The 24509-nt window shown below is 40.9% G+C and overlaps 1 protein-coding gene across 4 annotated transcripts; it reads right to left on the reverse strand.

The window, feature by feature from the left end:
* Positions 1 to 4340: 4340 nt before the first annotated feature.
* tlcd4b (TLC domain containing 4b) lies at positions 4341 to 18940 on the reverse strand. Of its 4 annotated transcripts, XR_006845664.1 has the most exons (8): positions 18598 to 18939; positions 15249 to 15401; positions 13275 to 13364; positions 9806 to 9864; positions 9166 to 9260; positions 8988 to 9061; positions 8288 to 8885; positions 4341 to 8172 (listed from the first exon to the last, which is right to left on the reverse strand). XR_006845664.1 is itself a non-coding variant. In XM_046415366.1 (7 exons), the coding sequence occupies exons 2-7, from the start codon at positions 15392 to 15394 to the stop codon at positions 8537 to 8539; spliced, it is 813 nt and encodes a 270-aa protein (XP_046271322.1). In that variant the 5' UTR covers positions 15395 to 15672; positions 18598 to 18940; the 3' UTR covers positions 4341 to 8536. The 4 variants fall into 4 exon arrangements, 3 of the variants coding, with proteins under 3 accessions (XP_046271322.1, XP_046271321.1, XP_046271323.1); XM_046415366.1 differs by having other exon boundaries at positions 4341 to 8885; positions 15249 to 15672; positions 18598 to 18940; XM_046415365.1 differs by having other exon boundaries at positions 4341 to 8885.
* Between the last annotated feature and the right edge of the window lie 5569 nt (positions 18941 to 24509).

The following is a 24509-nucleotide window of genomic DNA, read 5'->3' on the forward strand; positions in this document are numbered from 1 at the left end:
GCGTGCTGGAGAGGAACATTCTAGAAAGGCCAGGGATGGACAAAGGAAAGAGCGACATAGACCTGTTAGAGCACAGGTTGTGTGGCCGGGGTCCCGGTGATAGACGATGAAAGAGGGCAAATGTAAGATTACTGGACATACACTGTTACCCAGTGACAATGCAGAGGCCTTCAATCAGTCAGAGGAGGATTTATACACAGACAGCTATAATTACTGCAGAGCAATGGTCTGCATGAGAGACATTCACTGACCACAACGCTGCATTTAGGTTCACAGTGATGTTTCGCTGTTTCACAAATGCCAAGCGACTGAAGAATAAAAGCATACATCACAGAAAGTTTTTTTCCTGGAAAAGAAACAAACTTCAGTTTCTGGAGTTTCAGGAGCACCTGATTGATATTAACCCAGCAGCATGAAATGAACTCCAGAAACATGCAGCGTGATGGACAAATGTGAGAAAGGCAGAACAGTGGATCTGAGAGTAAGATGTTCAAGGCTTTAGAAGCAGTTGAAGTGTAAGAGATGAAAGCAGCTGAAAGGTGAGATGAACTGTAATTGATAAGAGCAATTGAAATTTCAGTAGAAGTGCCAGAGATTTGAATTGCTCGCACTGTTAATAGTTGTTCATGTAGTTTTAGTACATGTGTAAAAGATAAAAGTAGTTGAACTGTCTGTTAAAGAAACAAAAGCATTTGGGATTTGATTTAAATTAAATTAATAAAAATATTTTAGACTAAATATTGTGAAATTTGACTGTTTTAAAACCAAAAATATCAAATAAAAATAGAATAATAAAATTAGATAATAATAGTAAATCAAGGTTGCACAGGTGAAGTAATAGACCTCATAAAGAGGTAAAAATTCGAGCTCATACGTTTACAGTGTAGTTCCAAGTTTAATTTTTGTAATTTGTAATGTTTCTGCAATGAGCCAAGATGCCAAGATTGTAATATGTTAAACAGCGTGTTAATATAGAATTCTGCAGGCAAAGGTTTGCATGAGCACAGACACACTCATTTATGCACATTCGTGCATCCCGTCTCAAACACACACACCCACCCACAGACACACACACACACCAAAGTGAGGGTCCTATAAACATTTCACAGAAAGAAGAAGAAGCACACACATGGAATTTGGACACTTTATTTGGGCATGATGGGAGAAGGGAAGGGCCTGAGCTGATTGGAAAGGGATAGAGATGTAATGTCCTGTGGAAGAGGAATCCCTCACGCTAAAAATAACAGACTACAGTCACATATTTACTGTGCGGTGGGCTTTACTGTTTATGTTGGCTCTGACTTCATCTGACACTTGGGCTAATAGGCTTCTGCTGGGTACATTTATTGCAAAATGTAATGTGGATGGTAGCTGATGAGTAAAGAGGCCTCATTTAACAAAAACACAGTAAATGTGTCACACTTTTATCAACTGGAGGGAAAAGTCTGTGGTAATGTACTTTGTATTTACAGTATTTTTACTTTAAATAGCTGCTGTTGTTTTATGAGAGAACGTTTTTCAAGAGCTTAGCCCGAATAGCAAAATTGTAACTAATCCAGCCGTCCAAACAAAGGAGTAGTTTAACTGTTTTATGATTTACAATTTCTAACTTCTAATGGCACTAAATACACTGTACACTCATGATACAGTCAGAGAAAGTCTTCAGAGTGAAGAGGCTTATCGGCAGACAAGCAGCCTGGAATAGCAGGAGTGTTCCAGGTTGAACATAGAGATGTTTGTTACGGAAGCCTGAGGTTGAGGACGGGTCGTGAAGTTTGATAAAATACAGACAGAGAGTTTCAAGGACTAAAACTGTTTTGGTAAGAAAGATGCAAAAATGTAGAAAAAGAGGAGGGAGAGGAGAAGATAGAAAGGGAGATTAGTGCAGCTTCAGAAACTCAGAAGGGCATTTCTACAGTAAGCCGCTTCTCCCTCCACCCACAGACCCCTCTCCTCACTCCACTCTGTCTGGCTATTTATGGTAGAAGTCCTCAAGATCCTGCGCAACTCAGAAGAGTTCTGAAGGCTGAGTTCATGGCATCATAATTCCAACATGTCGCTACAGTAGGACAGAAAGCTTCAACGAACCTGGATTTGGTCAGTAAAGCCACACATTTCAGTCAGACCTATTTAATCTCAAGGTGGTTCAACTGCAACCATACAAGTCATTATTCTTGTATTTATACCTTTATAATCATTATTTTTAGTAGCAGTATTCATTAGAACATTTTTTGTCCTTCATCTCATTCAGAATACTTTCATGTTGAAACTTCTTCAAAGTCAAATAGCTCACACTTAAAATTTCATTTGCTTTTCTTAAATTTTTGAATCGACATTTCAATTGCTTTCAGATTTTACACTTCAACTAAAATTCCAACTGCTTGCATTGCGCACCCTTGAAATGTTTAATTTTTCTTTTTTTTTTTAAAAAAAAAGTTTAATTTGTATTTAGCTGCTCTCACCACTTAGACGTCAGCCAGCAATCTGTTCAGTGCTTCCACTTTAAACCCTCTCAGGTGTCCTCCTTGGAACAAAAGTCTGAATGTAATTTAATTTAAGTCCACAATTCCCACACACAGTTTACTTCAACTGCTCACCTGAGCACACAGCTCAACTGTAAATTCAATTACTTTTTCTACCACTCACATGTCAAGTGACATTTCAAGGACTTTCATCTCTTACTCTTCACTCCACTCCACTTTTACTTCACTTGATATTTAATCTCTTTTCAATGCTTACACTTCAAATGACGTTTGAGACCCATTCAGGCCAAAGATCTTCACTTTCCATCCAAAGTTTAAATATTTAACTTCTTAACCCTGCTAGCTTCCAAAACTTACTCACTCACTTATCATAAAAAAATTACTTCGATTGACACTTCGGCTCATTCAATTAATTCTGGTATTTTGTCTTCCACTTCAAATACAACTTCAGTTATTTAGTATTTATTTCTCAAATGCTTCAACTGTTTTTTTTCTCTCTGCAAACAAATACACATTTCTCTTAACAAAAGTAAGCCTTTCCTTCCGTGGTAAATCTCACTCATCCATCCACCTTGTGCCACCCGAGGATTGGTAGCACAAAGCAGGACCTGTCCCAGTTTTCAGTTGTTTTTGACACATCTTAATCTTAGCTCTTACTCACAGGCTGGGACAGGCTCATGACATCTTTGGTTGAAGTAGGTGGTGACAGTTAGATGTTACTTGTTAACAAGCTGGCATAGAAATAATCAATTTAGGCCAACGTGTAAGCACCTTGTAAAATTGGCTCAGTTTATAGCCTCTCTAAAGTCTGGAATGTTGATTTTTGATGTGTTTTTGTTTCCCTAAGTCTGGGAAAGGTCTTCAGCATGAATTCCTCCTGAAATAGGCATAATCAGTGTAGTGTATTTATTTTTACATAACTATAACTCGCTGAGTATTGACTTGCCTGTGCTTGAAACCCAGATATTGGGACTTGTAAAGAGGGAATGGGGAGACTTGTTGTTTATTCGCTAACTTCAAAACTCTTCGAAACAGAGCTGACAAAAGGTAAACACAGATGAGAGGCTGCGGCTCTCTTGCAGAATCAGCCACACAGTGAAAACAGTAAAAACACGGATGTATACTGCACATTCTTCTTTGGGTTTGTAATGTGATTGTAATTGTGTTGAATCGGGTGACGACAGATAGTGTGTTTTAGTAACATGCAGGTGTGCCTCTATGTGTACACAACATGCAGGTGATGATATTCTTCCTGTGGTGTCTACACTATGAATGTGTGCTGAAGTAGTAAGAGGAAATTTTCATTGAGTCTCTGTTGTGTGACCATGTTTGGTAAAGCTCCTCAGGCAAGGCAGGCACGGTCTCTGACCAAGCCCCTTGACCGATTGAGTGCACACACTCACGCACAGGAGATGGTTTCAATCACAGACCTGCTGTGGCTCAGAGCCCCCCTCCCAATGCTTCACTGTTCACGCTCCTTCATATCTCTCATTCGTCCCTATTTCACTCCGTTCTCTTGTTTTACAATTTCATCTCATTTTGAATGTCTCGATCAGCATGTCACATTTCCTTTTTTGTTGAATAGCTCAATCATTTACACATAATTTAAAAGAAAGACATGAAGCAGCTGTGCCAAACACCAGTAGCTGGGCTTGGCTTGCCTGAGTAAAACTGTCATACCACCAGCTCACTGCTGATGAATGACTGGACCAGTTCAGTATGCTGCTGTCTGAATACAGCAGGTCATTTCCATGCTGACATCTTTCCTTAAAAACCAAAGAAACTGATATTAGTTCAAGTGTACAAAGGAAACTAATGTTGAAACGTGTAACCATAAAGAACGAAAGAGTCAAGTGGTTAGTTTCCTGTCTTCAACTTTATTGAAGAGCAACACTTTCAAGTAAGTCTCAGCTTTCAGCACTACAGTTACATCATCATCATTAGTAGTGGTCATTGTAGACAGCTACAATCCAAGTCCCAAGGTAATGCTCAGACATGGACCCTAAAGGCTGTGTGTGTGTGTGTAGTGTAGGCTGTTTCACATTAAAATCTCCAGAAAATATAGACAGATCAAAACAAGAAATTGCATTGCATTAAAAGACAAAATAAAAATAGACAAGGGAAGAAAGATAACGCTACACTAGCAAGTCATTCGAGACATTTTTTTTCTGTGATAATTAGTTTGTCTGCAATTTTTTCAGCCATCCTTCAACATTTTACAAGTGTTGTCATCCACATAAAACTGAAATTCAATCAATCCATTCGATGTCATTGCACAACTAGGATTTAATTTGAAGAAAGAAAAAAAAAATAAGGCAAAATACTATTTGCCTAAGTACCATGTAACCTTGGGAAGACCGACAGAAAGCACAGCTGAAGTACCAGATTCTGATGCCAAAATGACATCCTGTCAACCAAATGAACAAAGAATATGACCACAACAGAGGTTTAAATAGTACAGTGTGCATCTGGTTTCAATACTGGATCACAGATATATACCGATTTGTATATACCTTTATGCTATATAGGTATAGATATTCATTATATAATGAATGGTGGCCTCCCCAAAGAAACAAAGCCAGTGGGTTTGTTCCAATAGCAGCCTTATCAAATTCACCATTAATTCATTCTGTTTTCAAATAGCCCCATGGCGTGAGATACAGCACAAATAGCAGGTCTCGAAATATATTCTGTAGAAAACCCTGACAAGTACAAAAAAATCCCAGTCTGACCAGTACACAGACAACCACACAATATCCTGTAACTCTTAAGAGTTTTCACTTTGTGCATGAGACCTCCATTTGAGTGCAGTCTCAGTCTAAACTCATTCAAAAGCACAGGATGCTGCTACGAGAGTAATGGCATCACTGCTCAGCCAGTTTCAGGAAATCTCAAACACTGTAGTCTCATCTTCATAGTGCTGTCACTGAACAATATTACAGGTTTATTCCTCAACTATTCACAGCTTTGAGTTTAGGAGGCTGGAGAAATGAGAAGTTAGCCTTCCTCATTTGTTAAAGAGCATAAATCAAAAAGTACAGTTTGATTTCCATTCTTATCATCTTCGACAATGTGAGCTTATCTTAATGCCACTAAATAGCCCATCACAACATTCACAGAGACGTACCCCTCCATTGAGCAGAGCACAACAATCAACATGAAACAAGCTCCCCGAGAAGGATCGGCTTTGGATTATAATACTTGGCCGGATTAATCATTGTGCAGGCAGATTATAAAAATATATATACAGAGAGTATACATATGAAATACAGAGAAAATAATCACTGGGTATTACATTAGAAAGGTCATGCTAATCCAAATCTGGCTGCATCATATCCACCATTTGTATAAAGGCACAAGATACTGTAGCCCCTCCTCTGTGGTGACAGACAGAAATACAGGAGATCACTGAGTTATTGCTCCACAGGGAGTGTGCTTTATAGATCCACAGTGAAAACACCAGACATTCTCACACTATTATAGCTATCTATCCAACTAGAGATACAAAGACTTAAAGGGCAACTCCAGCGATTTTATACATCAAAGTCTGTTTACGTGTCTCAAGGAGCACTAATAGGGAGCTGCGTGAAGTCCTCACATGATGTCATGTGAGTCAGTGTCAACTGGGGCTGGAGAGTTTGAAACAGAAAAAAAAAAGGAAAAGAAAAAAGAATGATGGTGGGGTGTGGACTTCTGTAGCCCGCTCATCATCCCTGCTTGACGCTAGTGGCTCGAGGCTACATTAGCTGCTGCTACCTTGACACACTCAAATCTCAACAGAACTGACGGTGATTGAATTGCATTTTGGGTAATGTAGACACAAAGTCCTGATGAGGAAAAATAATGTGTGGAATAAAAAGTGCATTTCCACCCACCAGTTTTCATACATAACTGAAAACACTGAAATAAACCCTCAACTTGATGTACCAACTCCTAATATTCATAATATTCAATATGCATTAATTGTTATGCACTACATTTAGATGGAAACCTGGCTAAAATCTGTGGTTGTGTTACAGGAATGCAATCCTAAGTCGTTTGTGTACCCTTTTAAGAAAAAAGGAAACAGGAGTAAACATGTGAGCTTGTCTTTAGTAAATTTCTAGTTTTGCAACAAAAGCCCAATCTGAAATATCCTCTTGTATCTCTGTCTGCCATTACATCAGCTATGTAGTTATTAGACTGTACAATGACAAGAATGAATGTATCTGCAAAACCAAGTAATGCTGACTGCCATAGAGCTGATGGCAATGACTAGTGAGTTGGCCATACAGCATACCAAAGGTACCTGCATAGCTACTGTATGTATATATGCTATACAGACATGCAAAGAGAAGAGAAAGGAATCAAAAGTACATGCATTTAGTATCTGAGAGGCAAAAACATTCACTGTTTTGGAAGACAAACCCCTTTTAACGATTAGCTTAATGCAATTAATATTAAGATCTTATTCATCTATCGACACTATTCACTAAGGCATCACAGAAATATGTCAATCTTACCATGCTCTATAGTGATGATACACTTTATACAGGAAACAAAAACATGCAGACTTCACATTGCTTTTGACAGTGATGGCCTGTTGTTGTCACAGATTGGTAAATCCAATTAATTACTAGCTAGAAACCTTTGAAGAATGTCATACTGCTAGCATTTGAGCACCATGTCTGTGTTTTAGAAGGGCATCAAATACAGTGTACAGTTTGCACACGCTGTCCTATGAGTGTGCAAACTTGAGGAACGGAGCAGAGTTCACAAGTTCACACATACAGGTTAGAGCGTGAACTTGTTCTACTCATTTTAAAAAGAGACAAATGCAAGCATAAAACCTGGTGAGAAAAGTGATGGTGCTCTGAAGAGGCTGACAGAGAAACGAGGAAGTCTCTCCGAATCAGTGACGTGACAACATATAATATCTTAAATGCTAAAATCACTTTTACAGTAGAGACAAAACAAAAATGTTGATTATCTCATTACTATGGGATTGAGAAAGTCTTTGTAAGGCAGGAGGAGAGGTAGAACAAAACCACAAGCTGGATGGTGGAGTATCCAGTGAGGCAGAGGGTTGCAATGGATGGAATATGAATTAGACAAGTTACTGTAACCGCTTACAACTTCTGGCTGTATAAAATAAGAGAATAAAGACGGCAAAGTACAGCGCTGTGAATCAACCCAATGAATACTAAAAAGGCAAAATCATCTCATGAGAAGCTAAGGATGTTGGAGAGTGTGTCTTTCTCTCTCCTGCAAGTGTATTCCTAGTTTTTAACATATAATCCAAATTGTGAGAAGGTTGGAGGGGCATGGCTGGTGATATAGGCAGGTGCCACTTGTTACAAGGAGGTCACAGCAGGTGATACTGTAGAAGAGGCATTATGGTGTTTTGCTGTCTCTTTTTGTGAGGTCTGATAAGTTTAAGACAAGAGCCCTATAGATTTCCGAAACGCTGTATGGATCTGGTGAGAGAGTTCGTCACTGTGGGCCACGTCTCCTCAAGTGTGGACGGAGTATGAACAGCAGAAGAAGCCGCTGGTCGTTCAGGAGCAATAGCAAGCAAGAGATGGTTGTCTTCTGAAGGACGAAGCTCTGTTAGACTTTGAGATCTTAGTCCTCCACAATTATTGCTTTCCTGTCTTTCACAGGCACTTCAGAGAATTCGGCTTTGGCTGAAGTTGGGCATGAGGGAAGACTGAGGGTAAATGAGAGCAGAATGGTGGTGGGGACGAAAGAGGGAAGTGACAGAGTTGAAAGTGTGCTTGTGAGTTCTACCTTGTTGTCTGAGACCGACCCAGCGCAATGCTTACCTGTCAGTGAAAACATTGAGGCTACAGAAGCTGGTGTTCTGGCGAGTCAAAGAACAGGACCTTGTCCCATGTCGGGGTCAGAACCTGAGGACTCTAAGCCGGTCCAGTTGCTGAGAAGGAGGTCGAGCGCTGAGACTGGGAGATTCAAGCTTGTGCGGGTCGGTCAAAGCAAAAGAGAGAGGCTGTGAGGTCGTCCAGCCTCCCTTCCTATTCATGTCCATGTCTACATATCCTTTGTTCTACATTTCTTTAGTCTGTGTGATTGTTGACCTGCTTCCTGTCTGAGGAAGACGATGCCTCCATTCCTTCCTTGACCTTTCGTCCTCCTCTCCCGGTCAGGACCTTGTAGCACCCACGAGTGATCTTATACATCCAGACAGTGTTTAAGATATCCAGGGCGATGCAGGACGTGATCCAGGCCACCTGGGCACCCAAGCCCAGCCGCTCAAAGTCTGGAGTGCCAAAGGTGGCAAAGACACTGGCCCAGTAAGATGGCATGACAGCAATGCGCACCAGGAAAAACACCAATGACATGGCAATGCCATTTAAAACCACCAGCCGGTGTGAGCGGGGGTACTTTAATGCTTCAAAGAACCACCTGGAGGGAGAAGATGAATAAGAAATAACAGAGGACGATATGTGAGCCATGTGGTAAAACCAAAGTCCATATAGGTATTATTCATGAACAGGGCTGTCTCACCTTTGGTTCACGAATGGTGTGGACAACTCTGAAATGAGACGAAAGTTGGCAAAGTAGGGAAGCACGCCACGTGTCTGAAATGACCGAACACAGACAAGCAAAAAGAAATGGATTGTTACACAGAAATAACTGCTATTCAAGTTTATACACTCTGGGTCTTTCAGAGAGACGGACTCACCAGCACATAACCATATGCATAGAGCGCCGCCAAGTGGTGACAGACAAAAAAACTGTCCCCCATAGTGCTCCAATTACATGCCAGCAGCACAAGGTCTAAAGGACAGGATGAAAGGTTGGTCAGTAAGCAGAATGATACATCTGTTTGCCTAGGAGAATACTTATTTGCCTTTGCCTCTAAAACACAAAGGGCGACTGCACAGGTGGTGAAAATGTAAGAGAATATTTGTATCAGACCATGTGGAAAATGCTTAAAGGTGACGTGTTTAATTATGGTCATAAACTTCCATATCTACAAACATTCTGAGTCAAAGGTAAATAAGATACACCATGAATAGGACTTCCTGATTCATACTGATCCCTCTGACATTAAATACATTTACAAGCTTTTTAAACAAAACAAAACAAAACTCAATCCTATGTATGTCTATATGCTCTGATATAAAAGTGCAGATTACCATGTCTTTTATATCTGACAGTACTGTTGATAACAACCTTTGTTCTAACTATGAGCAAGTTGCTTCTGATTAAAGTCTGTTTGTGTTTATACCATATGGACTATATGACTGCCCCCATGGCAGGCAGGACAGCAGGGGCTCTAGAAGAAATGATCAACCAGAAGTAAAAGAAAAGTAGCTCACCATAAAGGAGGTAACCACAGGTTATGGCTACATTTAGTTTGACGAGACTCGGGTCACCCCTGTGAAACAACAAAGAACACATTGTAAAAGTACTTTCAACACAAGCGTAATACTACAGCCCTCAAGACAAACAAGCCAGCAGGGCGCAGCTAGCTGCCATTCCAGAAAAACTCTAAACCACTGACAGTGGATTGCATAGAAAGGTCACTCAGGGTTGACTAATGCCTGCTTAATGTTGATAAAGTTGCTCTGATAGTCTTATATATAGTTTGGTATTGATTAATAAGAACGACACGTTGTTTGAACAACATATATTTATGTCACTCTTTTACTCTCTGCCTAAACAGTAGATCACAGACCCATGATGTGTTCTGGTGTCGTTAGGTGTCCTTACAAACAACATCTGTATAAAGTAACAATGAAGGAGCCTCTGCTTCGACAGACATCTGATCCTGCTATCAGTCACAAGTATCATATAGCAAATGACTGGCTCAACGCTTGTGTAACAGAACCCCACAAAACACATACTGTATAAACATATACACTCAAAAGCCCATGGACACACACACACTTGTTGTGTGCAGCTCACTTTACCTACCAGATGACCCTGGGCTTTTTTAACTTTTGTTCTGCAAATTTGTTCTGTTCAGCTGGCTATCTACCTGTTTTTTATAAGTTCTTTGACCAGGACCTTATGAGTTATATGAAAATATCTTTAATATCACCTTTAATATGTATGAATGCATGTATGACATTAATGCATCCGTTCTTACATTGCTTATAGCTATAGGAGTCTAGAACAATCTTTGTACTTAACTCCAAGTTAATCGGGAATTTGGCATCAACGCATTGTAAATGAACCATTTCTTTCTTTCGAGTTACATATCTAATTCAGTAAGAGTGCTGCTCCTGTAAACTGATCAGATGTATCACTTAACCACTGTACTTAAGACAGAAATGTAGCAAGCAAATATGAGCTGGGATAACATCAAACCTAACTGATAGTGTGACAGTCAGAGAGTCCAAAGGCTCCTTGATAATCACATCAGTGTTATCCAGCTTCAGTCCATTATACGCACGTTGAACCTCCGCTCCAGTTTCAATGTATGGTTTACTGTCTGGAGTTTGGCCAAGAAAGAGATATTGAGCCTTTTACTAGTAAGTGCTACACTAGTCCTGACCCAATGGGCCTCATGCAAGACCTGCTCACGTGAACAGATCTGCTCTGAAGTTAACTTGTCACATTCACTAATTTTCTGAAAGGTACACAAATGATCTTGACGAGGATCCACGCCTATTGTACGAGTTGTATACAGAGTCTGCTTTTCTCCCCAGGGAGGAAGTGAAACTTCATGTAAATTAGTATTCAGTTGGATGTACCAGTTTGATGTGTAGATTCACTTCACGTATGTATTTTAACACTGCAATAGCAATACAGTAATTGCTCACAATATTCTGGCCCAGTAGCTCCGTCTTATTTTTTATGCACGCTGTTTAACATCAGTTCTAATGTACTGTATTCCATTAACTCATTTGTTGTTATTGTTACATCAGTCATGGACTGCTTTGGTTTAAGCCTCTGTACACTGTGCCCTTTAGGGCTGATTAATGTTGATATCTGACAAACTTGCTAAGATCTTTGGACTGGTGAATCTGACTTGGAACACAGAAAAGACTAAAATTAGTTTAGGGCAAGAAAATGAAAATGCTTTTGCATGTGGCCCGATGTCTTCTACGTCAACTTCGAAGGTAATAAAATATATAGGAAATTTAGATCTAATGTTATATCTAAACCAGGTTGACCTCAACTTTACACCACCCTGAAATTTGGTCCATCGTTCTCCTCAGATGCCCCTGCACATATTAAGTTCAAGTCTAGATAAGCCAGTCAAGATAGATAAGCAGCAGAGGCGAGGCAGTCAGACATGGTTGCTTGTTAACTGAATGGATTATGATAACAGACTGAGCCGCGCTGCCAGGCAGAATGACACACTGTGAGAGCCTCAGCAGCAGCTGAAAACAATGCAAGTTTCTAACGGTAAGGCTCTGGCCACTCGAGAAGAGAGAACAATGCTGCTGTGTGACAGGTCTTAATGATGCTGTAATACAATCAGATTGGCTGGAGACTTAATGCTTGCACCATCCGCTGTTGCAACTAGGTGAGCTTTAAGGCATTAGGATATTCCTGAGGACTGTATGCTGGAGGATGAAGGGGATAAGACAAGGAAATAAAGAGACATAGCAAACTGCAAGACTCAAGTTGGAGCACCACGAATACAAAGCCAACGCAGAAAAAAAATCACATTTTCCTTGTGAGAACTGAGGGGAAATCATGTGACAGAAAAAAACCATCAAATCCTGTCCAGAAAAAATGTACATTAAGACAAAGAAGCTTGGATAGAAGGGCTAAGATACTAAGCACCTGAACACTCAGCAGATGAAGACTGCTAAGAGGAGGGGGGAAAGAGCCCCCTCTCTCCTCCCTCTTGACCCCCTACCCCCACTTTCTTTTTTCTCCCCCTTTTCGCTCCATCAGCGATGCTGGCCAGGGCCGACACACAGACAATAAGAGCGAGGGAGGTGTGTGTGTGATTCGACAGCAAGAGATGTGGAGTACAACGGACAGCTAAAGCCAGGAGGAGGCTCATGGAGGGCTGGTGGTGTGTGTGGTGGTGGGGGCACGGGGGTGGGGGGTGTTACACAGGACTAGGCTGCTGTTGTTTGCTATGAAAAGGAGCCTTGTTGGTTGGTAGGATTCTAGTCTGTCTGCTGGAGAGCCAGAGAGGAAGCGAAACAGAAGAAGACGAAAGCGAAGGGAAAAAGTGTTGTAAGAATGTAAGACAGAAGTGAGAGACGGAAAGCTGACATTTAAAAGACTGATTGAGATATTGTAAAGGAAGGAAAAAAAAGGGGAAGGAAATTAACATTTCCATTTCTCAAGATTCATTGATGCAAATAACAGAGCGGGAGCAGAGAGAGTGGGAGACAGAGAGCAGACAGCAAAGACAATAATCAAAGCCTAAATCCACTGAATGTACAACTCTCTGGAGACTCCACTGACACATTAGATCCATCCTTTCCCCTTCCCTCTTTCATTTTGATGAAGGGAACGCCATTGTCATCTCTCCATAGGTATTAACTACCAACCCTGACGATCCTTCACTACCACCCACATCCCATCTTCATTCCTTTATCTGTTTCCTCGCTTCCCTTGTGAGCGAGACATGGCTGCTGTTCTGAAAAGGCAGATGTGAGAAGACAGGTTTCTCCTAAAAGCGCCCAAAGCCTTCACACTACTCTTTTCTTTTCTTTTTTTTCGCCTGCCAAAATGACAAGCCATAATGTGTCAGTATTTTTGTCTTTTCCCTCATCCATGCTTTTGTGCTTATGGGGTCGTATCTATTTGCATGTCACACATTCTCCTGCCTTATTTTATTACAGCATTGTTGGACATTTCTGTTCTTCTTACCAGACGGGATTGGCGTTGACTGCATCATCGAACCACAGGATGTACAGGCAGAACAACCCCACAATCAGGGCATGTACAGTTGACACCAACCTGGGCAAACACACACAAAGAAGTTATAAATGACCTGATGACATGTTCATAAGTGACATAACTCAGACATAATTGACACAACTCCTGTGAAATCATTAAAATGGGTAGGGCTCATGTCTCCGCTGTCATCTCATGCTTGCATACGGGACTTAATTACATCTGTGCTATCCTCTGTGTCCATGTGAGTATAACTTCTCTTTTATCAGGCCTGACACAGCACACCCCTGACCTTTGCAGTGGTTATGTGGACCACTGAAGAGACACTTCAGAGTTCCAGTGGCCCTTATCTCTCCTCTATCAGAATCACAGTTTCTCCTCTGTCACTATGCAGCATCTGAGGTACAACAGAAGTCCCTGTCCACAGGCCACAGCGGCTGCCCTGAGTGCTTGCCAAGCCTGCCTCTACAGATCAACTAATGTATGAGAGGATGGGTCCATTATTTCTGCTGAATCAGACTGAAGTGTCTAAGAATGGTACTAGGCTAAAGGAACTTGGTAAAACAGAGCCAGTATAGCTGTTTGCATTACAAGTCTTGCAGCTCCTCTCTGGAACTTGTGTTTGTATTCAGAAGATCCTAAATATTCTTAAAATCAAAAAATGCAGAAATTCAAAAGGGAGAACAGAAAATAGAGGAAGCAAACAACGTGGACAGATTAAGAAATTAACAACATTAACAGCAGGCTTCTAGTTAATGCAGCTGCGTTCAATAACAGACATGCGATCTTGTTCTTTCTTTAAGAATTATTTCTCCCTCCTCTCTGCATTTAAGTCATGGTTACATAAACAACATACTGACACAGTGGGTGCCGGCTGTTATGCAACGGCAGGCCACTCTAAAGTGAACCATACGTTTCTGGCCTTTGACTTGCTTTGAACCATTCTCTGGTCAGGACACCTGCATTTTCAAATGTGGACAGTCTTAAGTCTGATGTAAACTATGGTTATATAAACGAAGGATTATCTGTGAAGAACAACAAACAGCCAAGACAGACAAAAAGGAGCAGAAAGACAAAAAATAGCCAACATCTAAGAGTCAGTGAAACATGTCACGCAAGCACAAACGATTGCCCTCTGAACTTCACCCTTTGGGTTTCTGCCTGAAACTTAAAACCACTCTGGGCTCCAGCAGCCTTTCACATCACAGATGTGGAATGATGATGTGTTGGCCTGAAGCCCATCAAGACCTACCTCAACAGAGCTGCATCAATAAAAACACTTTTGTTTGCATATCAGAGGTCAGTTTTGTCAGCATTTGTCAACACCATGGTCACATTTTCTGACTTTCCCTAAAATCCAAAGCTAGAGCTCTGGCTGAATGAAACAAAGTATACATAGCCGTATCTCTAAAGCTTTTAAAATCTGTACAAAAAGGGAAAAAACAACAAATCAAAAAACAGTCCTGCACATAACCTCCCATAAAATGGCCAATTGATGGTCTTACATTTCAGTTTTTGTATATATGAAACAACGATGATATACTGTGCGTTAGAGGTGCTGGTATGTGGATTTTTGTTACTGCCCGACAGAACCAGTTTTCAGCTGTTTTCAGTCTTCTAATCCATCTCTCTCTAAAATATAGCTAAAAGACAAATTATTGATTTGGTGGCTGCTTTGTCCTGGCTTGGTAGGCAGGCGAACGTTCATTTGATAATGGGGGACCCTTATCTTAATTGTCGTGCAACCAATCACACATACAAACATGATAACTTTTTGTATAGAGCCACGGTGAAACGTATATAGACCTCCAATTAGGTACTGAGTTCGCAAACCACCACAGCATATAAGAACAACAACAATATGGAACCTGCCAGAGCATTTACGGATTAGATGCAAATGAGAAAGGGCCTGGCTACAGCAGGGGAGTAGTTATTCGAGTTACACACCTGGAGTTCCACTCAGTGAGCTTGGTGGAAGGCAGCCGTCCATAACCCGGTGTGATGGCGGAGGAGAGCCGAGGGCTGGCCAGCGAGAAGAGAAGCTGGAAACCCACAAAGCTGCCAGCTACCACGGTCAACTCTCTCGTCTCCATCACTCACCTAAACACAGCAGGACAGAAAACAGGATGGGAGGGGTGGGGACAGGATACAGAAAGGGTAATACACATGGACAGGTTCAGTCGATGACTGTCAGTCATCCTGGGCAGCGCCAGAGGAGGAACTGAGGTGGTGTCGGTGGTGGTGGTGAGAGGGTGAGGCGGCATCCTGTGCGGTTCATCCAGTCCACAAAGAAAAGAAGAAAGGGTAAGAGACAGAGGGGGGGAAAGCATAAGCCAAAGACATGGGCCGTCTAATGCAAGTGACATGAGAGCTTTAGACAAGCAGGGCAGTTCGTAGGATGGGGGGAGAGAAAATGAAAGATACAAGAGAAGCACTTGAGTTAACGAAACAGAGGGGAAAAAAATACACAGTGGTAAAAAGAGAAAAAGTTACCGGGTGTTGTGAATATAGTATGAACACAGCATTCAGAATTGTAATAAAAGGTCTGCATTATTATGCACATTTTGCAAGAGGATTACAGAGAGTTGTTTAGGACACACCAAAAAATCCCAGAGAAGAAAACAAAGGCTGAAGGAGGAAAGAAAAGAGGATTGTCAAGATGAAGAAATGGGTTCAGCTCATGAGGCTGGAAGACCGAGTTTTTGGGCTGTATTTTTTTTTCAGCAATGCTCTTTATTTTACTATCTAGCTTCAAATCATCTGTGTTTCTTCTTCCCTTTTTGCTGACACTCCGATTTATCTTGCAGCTGTAAGTGCTGGTAGTATCAGCCAGAGACAGAGGGGCTGAAGTGGTGGACCACTACAAATTAAAATTAATGAGAACTTACACGGTCCCTGGATGTAGACGTGCAAACTACTGTGTGTCAATACATGCATACACACAGAGTTCACTCTAACTCAAACGATTTGTTTACTCTCACTCAGGTCAACAAACTTGAGTCCTGTCTTTTCAATTCATATGCAATCAGCGGACATGGACTGAAATAGCACTGTGTTTGTAAAAGCAGCACAATCCATTTGTTCACATCGTCTTTTTCAGACATGGTTAAGTGAAAAAAAGAGGAGGAAATTAATATTTGAGACCACAAAGTCCTTTTTCCATTTACTGTAGAATGACATAACAGCTTGAACTGTAATCTTATCATTTTTCTGAGCTGTTTACATTTGAGCAAAAAATTTTGACTCTGTTCTGAGCCATCGGATGTCTCTGGGACAGACCAGACCATCAACAACTCGCTGGCCTCATTTCCAAGAACATGTACAGTAGTCCTAGTAATTTGTAGCCCTAAACTTGAACTGAGGAGCAGAGATCCGGACACTGCTGGGAACTGGCGTGAGAATTCCTCATTTTTATTTTCATTTTGCTACACAAAAATCATCACCTGACTTTGTTTCTGAGCTTTCCACCTGTTACAACTGCAATTACAGCAGAATACCTGCAGCAGTCGCTAGAACGCAAACAGCAACCATGAAGGTCATAAAGTTGAAAGAAATACTGGACGGTAAAGTGCATCCTCATCATGCCTTTCCATTTGATCCATAGTAACATCAGCTATTACACCATAGTGCGTACGTGCTGGTCTGGACTCTGGACTGATAAATTCACTGGAATTTTGATTAAACCACAGAAATTACGCAAGCCGTTTAAAACTACTTATTCCAGCAGGGTGGGAGAGTTAACGATTAGGATTGTGCAAGGTAAAGATTGCTATGACCCAAAGGTAGAAAACTAAACATAATGCAGCCACATATTTGTGAAGGTGCTCTCGTTTCAAAGTAGACAAAGTCATTTAGCTTCTGCGAAGCACGTGACACTTTAGGCACGTAGCCTATGTAAAGTTCTATTTTTACTCAAAAATGCCAAATGTCATCCATACAAACGGTTCTGTAGAATATAGAAAAATAATGCACAATGTGGCTGAAGAAGACGAAGAACCTCAAGACAAAGCACCAAAAGCAAAACCCACCAATCAAGATAAATGCTGCCATGAAGATTTCAGCTTTGCTCAGAGCCACGAGAGGCAATCTTATGAACAATTTTTCCACTTGAGCTCTCAAAACATCTGCAGAGTGAATTTCAAAATGGATCAAAATAGACAGCAAGACAACTTTCAAATACAAGTTTCCCCCAAATCAAAGCAGCTGGGAGAAATGCTCCACTCAGCTTTCCACAACTCCATTCAGTAGAAACAGGCATGTTCTACAGGGAAGCTGAGGTGGGCGATTCTTCTTGGAGGAGCCACACCACATTGAGTCTCTTATTGTCCCCAGAAGCAGCTATGCACATTCCTGGGCCCCTCTGATCATATGCAGCATGTGCCTGAATAATTCATTGGCTTTCTTCACCTGTCAGGCTGGTTCACACTGCCCCATGGGAAGCATCAGCATACGGAGCCTCTCACTGCGGTTTGACAGACCGGGGACGGGAGAGCTGCTCTGCCGTCCACGTTTGACCTTGTTCCGCTGGACTATCCTGCTGCTGTCAGCAAACCATGACCCCATGACATATCGACCAAACATAAATAATAGCGGTTCAATTTCCCCTGTTCATTTGGAAATCTAAACCGGCCTCTGCCTACCGCAGTGCTGCACAAGACCAACGGGTTTGACTCTCTGCACTGGAGCTGATCTTAGAGCACAATCCTTGGCCATCCTGATCACACCAATCTCTGCAGGCAGGTTGGGTCATGACAGGAATACTGATACATAACTCGTGGATTTAGCGTCCAATAAATATAGTCTTACAAAAGATGGAAGCTGCCTTTTGTTATTGTGCACCTTGCACAACAGCAACTAGCTGAGGCACTCCAAAGTAAAGGGTACATCTAAAAGCCTTAGGCTTTGTAATAGGTACAAACGCATAGCTAAGCGGACAGTTAGTGCAAACTGGGAGCAAGATACCAGCACCGTAACTATCGGCCACATTATCACTGGAGGACACAGTTTTACAATACAAACCAGACAAGTGTTGAACGAGTTGTAACAAGCAGCCGTGCCGACGGCCAGCACACAATACACGACCCCGTGTTTTCAGGAGCAAAGTTGCTGGCTAAAACAGAAAGGACTGCTACGTATGCTGTTGTTGCCACCGACAAGGCAGGAGAGGCACGGAGCTGTTGCAGTCCCAATATTTGTTCTACGGTCCAAAATGATCTAAACTGAGCAACGTAAACACGGCATGTGTTTGAGTCCGTTATATTAGATGTGGTGGAAGCAGCAGGGAGAGCTCTGTTACCTGCTATCAGTCGCATAGGTCTGTGTTGGCGGTTAAGCTCCTGTTTAGCAGCGGTCTTCTCCACTTTCTCCCAACTTGACGTTAGCTAGCGAGTCGGCTAAACTGATACAGCCCGCTGGCTCTCGCCGTGCGACCCCTGGAAAAAAAGAGAAAAAAGAACCTCCTCTGCTATGCAAACAATGCCGTGTCCCTACAATCATTACAGCCCGGAGGAAAATGACTTTTCTCACAGCCTTGGTTCCCCACTGCCATGTGTTTCGAGGTATGAATCCGATAGAAAAGTTCTTTACTCGCCTTATTTTGGCATTGACAGTAAGGAGCAGACGGTGACGTCAGCACGTACCCACCCCTCGTGTACACGCCCCCAGGCTGAGGCGACACCCACGAGGAACAAAGGCCACATTGCAATAATTAATGATAACCTGCAGCAAGATACATACTGCACCATACCAACCGTTTAACTTGTTGTAGCCCCTTTGCTGTCATTAACTATGAAATCTGATCTGTGTTTTAGGCGGCTGGTGTTTTTCATTTATTTCCAAATGATGGGAAGAACCTGGCATTCAAAGCTTGAGTTACACTTTTGTTGAAGTCACATTGTCATCCTGAGGTAACACAGTCCACATTTTTGGTTTCACAGCTCAAGCAGGTTTTAGTCCATCTGGAATGTAAATAATAAAAAAAAATAATATCATCCCAAATTGGTAAACTGTGCAGCATACCTACAAAGTGTTAAGCAAAAATGTAATCCTAACAAATGGTCAATTAAATTATTGGTTGATGGACGGAAAATTAAATATTCTCTGGTTCTTTTCTTACATTGTAAACTGAGTATATCCAGGTTTTGGAGTGTCGGTTAAACAAAACATGTAATTTTAAGACCTTAACCAGGTGTCTTGCAAATACACTGGTGTAACCCTTAAACACTGAAACCTTCTAGTCCTGCAGCACTCAGGATGAACATGGAGAAATTTAATCTGTCTCGACTTTAAAGGCAGAAACGGTTGGGGTTTGCCTACAACAGCACAGGCAACAAGGAACCACCTTCTAGTCACCAACGGACTTTGGAATGCACTGCATGAGGAAATTGGGCACACCTGAAGGAAAACATTCATGAGTAACCTTCACTCAGTCAGGGCAAAGGAAATAAATGCAGATCCTTATAGGTTTATATGCATCATCAGATTATTGACAAAGTTGATCTGGGGGTGTCATTGCAGCCTGCTAATAAGTTGTTTTTATTCTAGTGTGGGATGTTCTTTGTCGTGACAGCTGTCTGACCTCTTTGTTCTGCTAGCCTCTGAGTCACTCTGCAGAGTGATACGTGGAGTCAAGGTTGTCCTTCTGGTTCCACCATACATACACAAACACGTAGAGGAATGTTTTTCTCATGCTCACACATTGGCTTGCACAGAAATTGCTTGTCTTTTTCACATTTTGCATGTTTGGTGGATGGCCTTGGGCTTACATTGTGAATGCAGCCCACTAGGCCCTCTGTACAAGGTTAGATTAGACACAATGAAACATTTGAAAGATAGTTACAAAGGTATTGGTTTTATTGAATTGCACTTAAAATGAATCACTCTGTTTCCAACAAAAAAGAGAGCTTGCGAACTGAGTCGTAGCCCTTTATTAAGGGAGTGTGTGAGTCAGACAGAAACAAGAGTGGAGTAGACAAATGGAGAGCAAGTCGACTGAGAGAGTGTTAGAGACAGATATCTGAAGCTAGCGGCACTCATGCAATGTACAAGCAGATGCAAAATCAGAAAAGACATCCGGGTTGATTACAACCAGAAAGCTCTATTTAAATTAGATTATGATCTGATTCAATACAAGTTTAAAGAAAATTAGATTTTAATATGAGAAATGTCATTTCTTTAATATTTCCTCCTCCAGCCTAGCAGAGAGGAAATAAAAACTGACTGACTGACCAAGAGAGTGCACATGTGAGGAAGCCCACAGGGATGTAAAAATCATATTTTTGTTGACTGAATGAAGCAAAATCCTGTTTCAAGACAGGATGAGTCAAAGTCTTTCTCTAACAATGAAGAGCCTTGCACATGTACTAAACATCAACTGTTAATTAGAGGAGATGAGATGCCAGTCAAAGTGAAATCAAGAGGTGTGGGGAGATAACATTACAGGAACAAGCATGCAAGCAGGGGTTGATGTGTTATTGTTTGGTTTCCTTGTTACACTGGATTGTGTCTGGAATGTCATCTGTGCTTTAGAGGCAAAATCAGGTTTTTTTTTATTTGGGTGAACTGACCCTTTAAAATGTATGAGAAAGAAATGGTTTGACACTTTTGCTTATTCACTTTAAAATGATATGTGATGATAAATGAATGATAAAAGATCAATATAAGAAGCTCAGCAAAGAATAAAGACTAAATAGCTAACCTGTCTATATAATCTGATCTATAATCTTTTATAGATGTTGTTAGGTGAATATGTTGCCATTGGGCAGTTGCCTTTGCTGTTGTTTCATTTCCAGTGTTAATGCTAAGCTAACCAGCTGTTGGTCGTAGCTTCATAGTTATTGTATTGATATGAATGTGGTATCAATCTTAACTAACGCTGAACGAGAAAACAAAAAAGGTGTAATTCCCAAAATATCAGACTATGCCTTGAAGTTCATGATGTTACATGAATCTTACATGATTACATAGATTTTTCAGGTGCCTTGCACTCCCCGAAAGTGGAAGAAATATCTTGGTGTGGAATCGTAGAAAGTGACTCATGACTGGGTGTGAAGAAGATGGGAATTTAAATTGTTTCCTCTATCCAAACTGACATGCAGGTGCACCATAGAAGAAGACACACAGTCGTGTTTACACGAGTGGAGCTGAGGTGGAACAGGTAAACAGTTGTATGTCCCTGGGAATCAGCATCACAGAGAAGCTGTCATGGACATCACACATCTCTGTCCTGGTAAAGAAAACTCACAAATGATTTTCTCTCAATAAACAACTTATGAAGGTTCCATTTACCTGACGAGTTCTTGCTAACCTTTACGGAGGAGCAATAGAAAGGGTCCTGAGTGGAAACATGGTTCATGTATGGCCCAGGACAGGAGGACTCTGTGACAGTGACAGTCCCATCCCCTGGGCTGGTGCAGGACTGAGTATACAGGGCCTTCATGTGAGGAGGGTCCACAGCAACACTGGAATACCACCAGACTGCAGAGGAGCTTCTTTCCTCAGGCTGCGAGACTCCAGAGCTCACTCTCTTCACTCCACAAATAAATAAACTACTTTCTCATAAAATGTTTATTTTTTATACATGGAACATGGACAGTTTTATGTCAGCATTATGACTGATATTATACATATATGTTATCTTTATTGTAAATATAATTTAGTTTTCCTTCTTATTTCTTCCTCTAGAGCTATTTTTACATACTTTGTTCAATTTTATTATTTAATATGTACATTTTCTGTCATTATGTTGTATAATGACAATAAAGCTGGACTCGAACTATGATTAACTATAAACAAATAAAACCAGAAAGTATCTCTATTGAACTCTCTGGGGAGTTTTAGAAGGCTTTTGTTACCCAATCGATTTAATTAATTTAGTCAAACTCACTAAACAAATCCTTAATTTACATTTTCAAGCATGGAGAATTAATGTCCCAGATGACTTACTGTAATTAACCTGTAATGATGATGATAATGAGGACAACAACAACACTGTTTATTAAATTAGCAGAGTAATTTAATACAGCAGGCTACTTAATCTCACTGCAGGCCACAGGGCCTTTCTCATCAAGGTGTAAGACACGACGAAGGGCAGGCCGCAGCAGGGCAGTGTAGAAATCTGCAGGCCGGCTGAGTCTTTGGGTCAGTGCCACCCTTGTTGGTTCTGTTTAGACGAAGCATAAAGTCTGTCTGAATTGGATTTTTTTTTTTCTTTTCAACCTTGAGGGCATTTGCTGGAAGGGGAAAGGTGGTTGGCTTGTAGCCCAGTACAAAGTGATGATTGGTTTACAGTATCCCTGCAGTGCATGTCCATATGCTGTGCACACAAGTACACACACACGCACACACACATGCACACACTTTTATAAAGTTAAAACACCAAGTATACGGAGAAGAACAGTGATGAGTTGATCGTTGCTTTTGGTGAGGTAAGCCGGTAAAACAGTTGTGTTTGAGCAGGAGGAAGAGACTCAGAGAAGTGAACACACACCCTGCAGAGTGTATCCACTAAAGTGTACTTGAGGTGTACCTTTAGTACATCCACTCATTGTGCATTTCTCAACTATATGGGAGCTGAGTGCTGTCCAATGTCTGCAATGCTCCGGTGGGTGTGGGGACTGTTTATGCCTCAGCTACTGAACGTGTTAGAATTGTCACTTCCATTAGTCCTCTTTTGCCTTTTGTCTTGTAATATTTGAAAATACAAATAATTCTGTTTGTTTCCTTATCCCATTTGAGGACTAACTAGGTCTACAAGAATGAAGCAGTTTCTAACATGTCTTCTGCATGGATCAGATATGGAAGCTGACCTTTTGCCTCTGACATGTTGCGTTAGCTTCAGTCTTTCAGCATGAAATTGATGCTTAAGAACTTTTTACAGGATTTCTGCTTGGGGTTTGTTAAAATATTTTCTGCACAAAAACTACTTGTGCATACGACCTTTTAAAGTGCACTGTGAAATGCATAAAGAAACGTGCATGGGAATTTAGATGATTTTGATTAGGCTTCCGACGTAACAGGATTAAATAACCTGAGTCTTGGCTTGTTTGCCTCTGTAGAAGTAGACAAATGTGAAAAAGCAGTAGCTGCTGTCTTTTTTCACTGGAATTGATGCAGTCATGAGACGGAGCTCCAGCCACACAGGAAATGTCAACCGCTTTACCCGGAGGTCAGGGGCATTTGGAGTCTTGATTGGATCTTTTTTCAGATAACCTATAAAACACAATCAGGCACTGGGAGAAGGCCACAAAGCATAATAAAATTATCTGGATAGCACACATAAAACACTAGTGGAAAAAAGAGAAGTGATGTTGGTTTACTCAGACAACATTTGACATGGAGGAATATATGGGAAATGAGGAAATATTGACCTATATGTTCCAGGAAGATCAAAATGTTCAAGAATAGGAAAAAACAAAATGTACACAACCTTAATATGTTACTGAAGAGCTAACTGTGTCCAACATGAATGTAAAAGAATATTTGCTTCAAATTAATATGAACATGATGTTTGCCTTCAGGACATGTGATCAGAAATTCAGAGTATGCTGGTGTTTTGGAAAGAATAAACACTCGTACATACACACACACACACACACATAAAACACACACACCTGTACATTGAACAGTATACATTCATGTGCAGACACACGTATGCATTCTCATCAGTGTGAGACTAAAATGCTAAACATATTTATGTATTAATATATCAATGCTGTGCTCATAAAGAGGAGAGCTGAAGAAAAGTGCTTTCATTAAACAATAACTTCAGTTGTAATCCAAAGAAAACACTTGGCAGAATAAATTGTTGCTGCCTTCTTCAGTCAATTACAGTAATTATTAACCTCCCTTGGGCCCTGTGAGAAATGTTTGAACTTACCAAGGCACAAAATATTCAATTATCTCAGGAGGAGACTAATTAGTACTTTATTGCAGGTAGTGAATCCAAAACAGCTATTATTCAAACAAATAAACATGTAATTCATTGAGTCTTAAGGTCAATTGTTGCAGCTGGAGAAGTGTTTGTATTTTAGGGTGTTTTCAGAAATGTACATATGATACTGAGTTTAATGTAGCATTTCATGAATGAACTGTCTGCTATGAAATCTTTGTCAGGAGCCCATATTTAACTGAAAGGTGTGTTTTCTGGAGAAAGTATGTATGTGTGTGTGTGTGTGCCTCCATGCTGTTCAGAGTATGTATTGACGAGCT

This window comes from Scatophagus argus, chromosome 16 (assembly GCF_020382885.2).
Source record: "Scatophagus argus isolate fScaArg1 chromosome 16, fScaArg1.pri, whole genome shotgun sequence".
Classification (NCBI taxonomy): domain Eukaryota; kingdom Metazoa; phylum Chordata; class Actinopteri; family Scatophagidae; genus Scatophagus; species Scatophagus argus.

Excerpts from the sequence above, each read along its gene's own strand:
- tlcd4b (XM_046415366.1), bottom strand. The coding sequence starts at position 15,394 with ATGGAGACGAGAGAGTTGACCGTGGTAGCTGGCAGCTTTGTGGGTTTC. Across the intron at positions 13,365-15,248 it reads CTCACTGAGTGGAACTCCAG|GTTGGTGTCAACTGTACATG; the intron begins GTGTGTAACTCG and ends GTGTTTGCCCAG. Across the intron at positions 9,062-9,165 it reads ATGCATATGGTTATGTGCTG|ACACGTGGCGTGCTTCCCTA; the intron begins GTGAGTCCGTCT and ends CGGTCATTTCAG.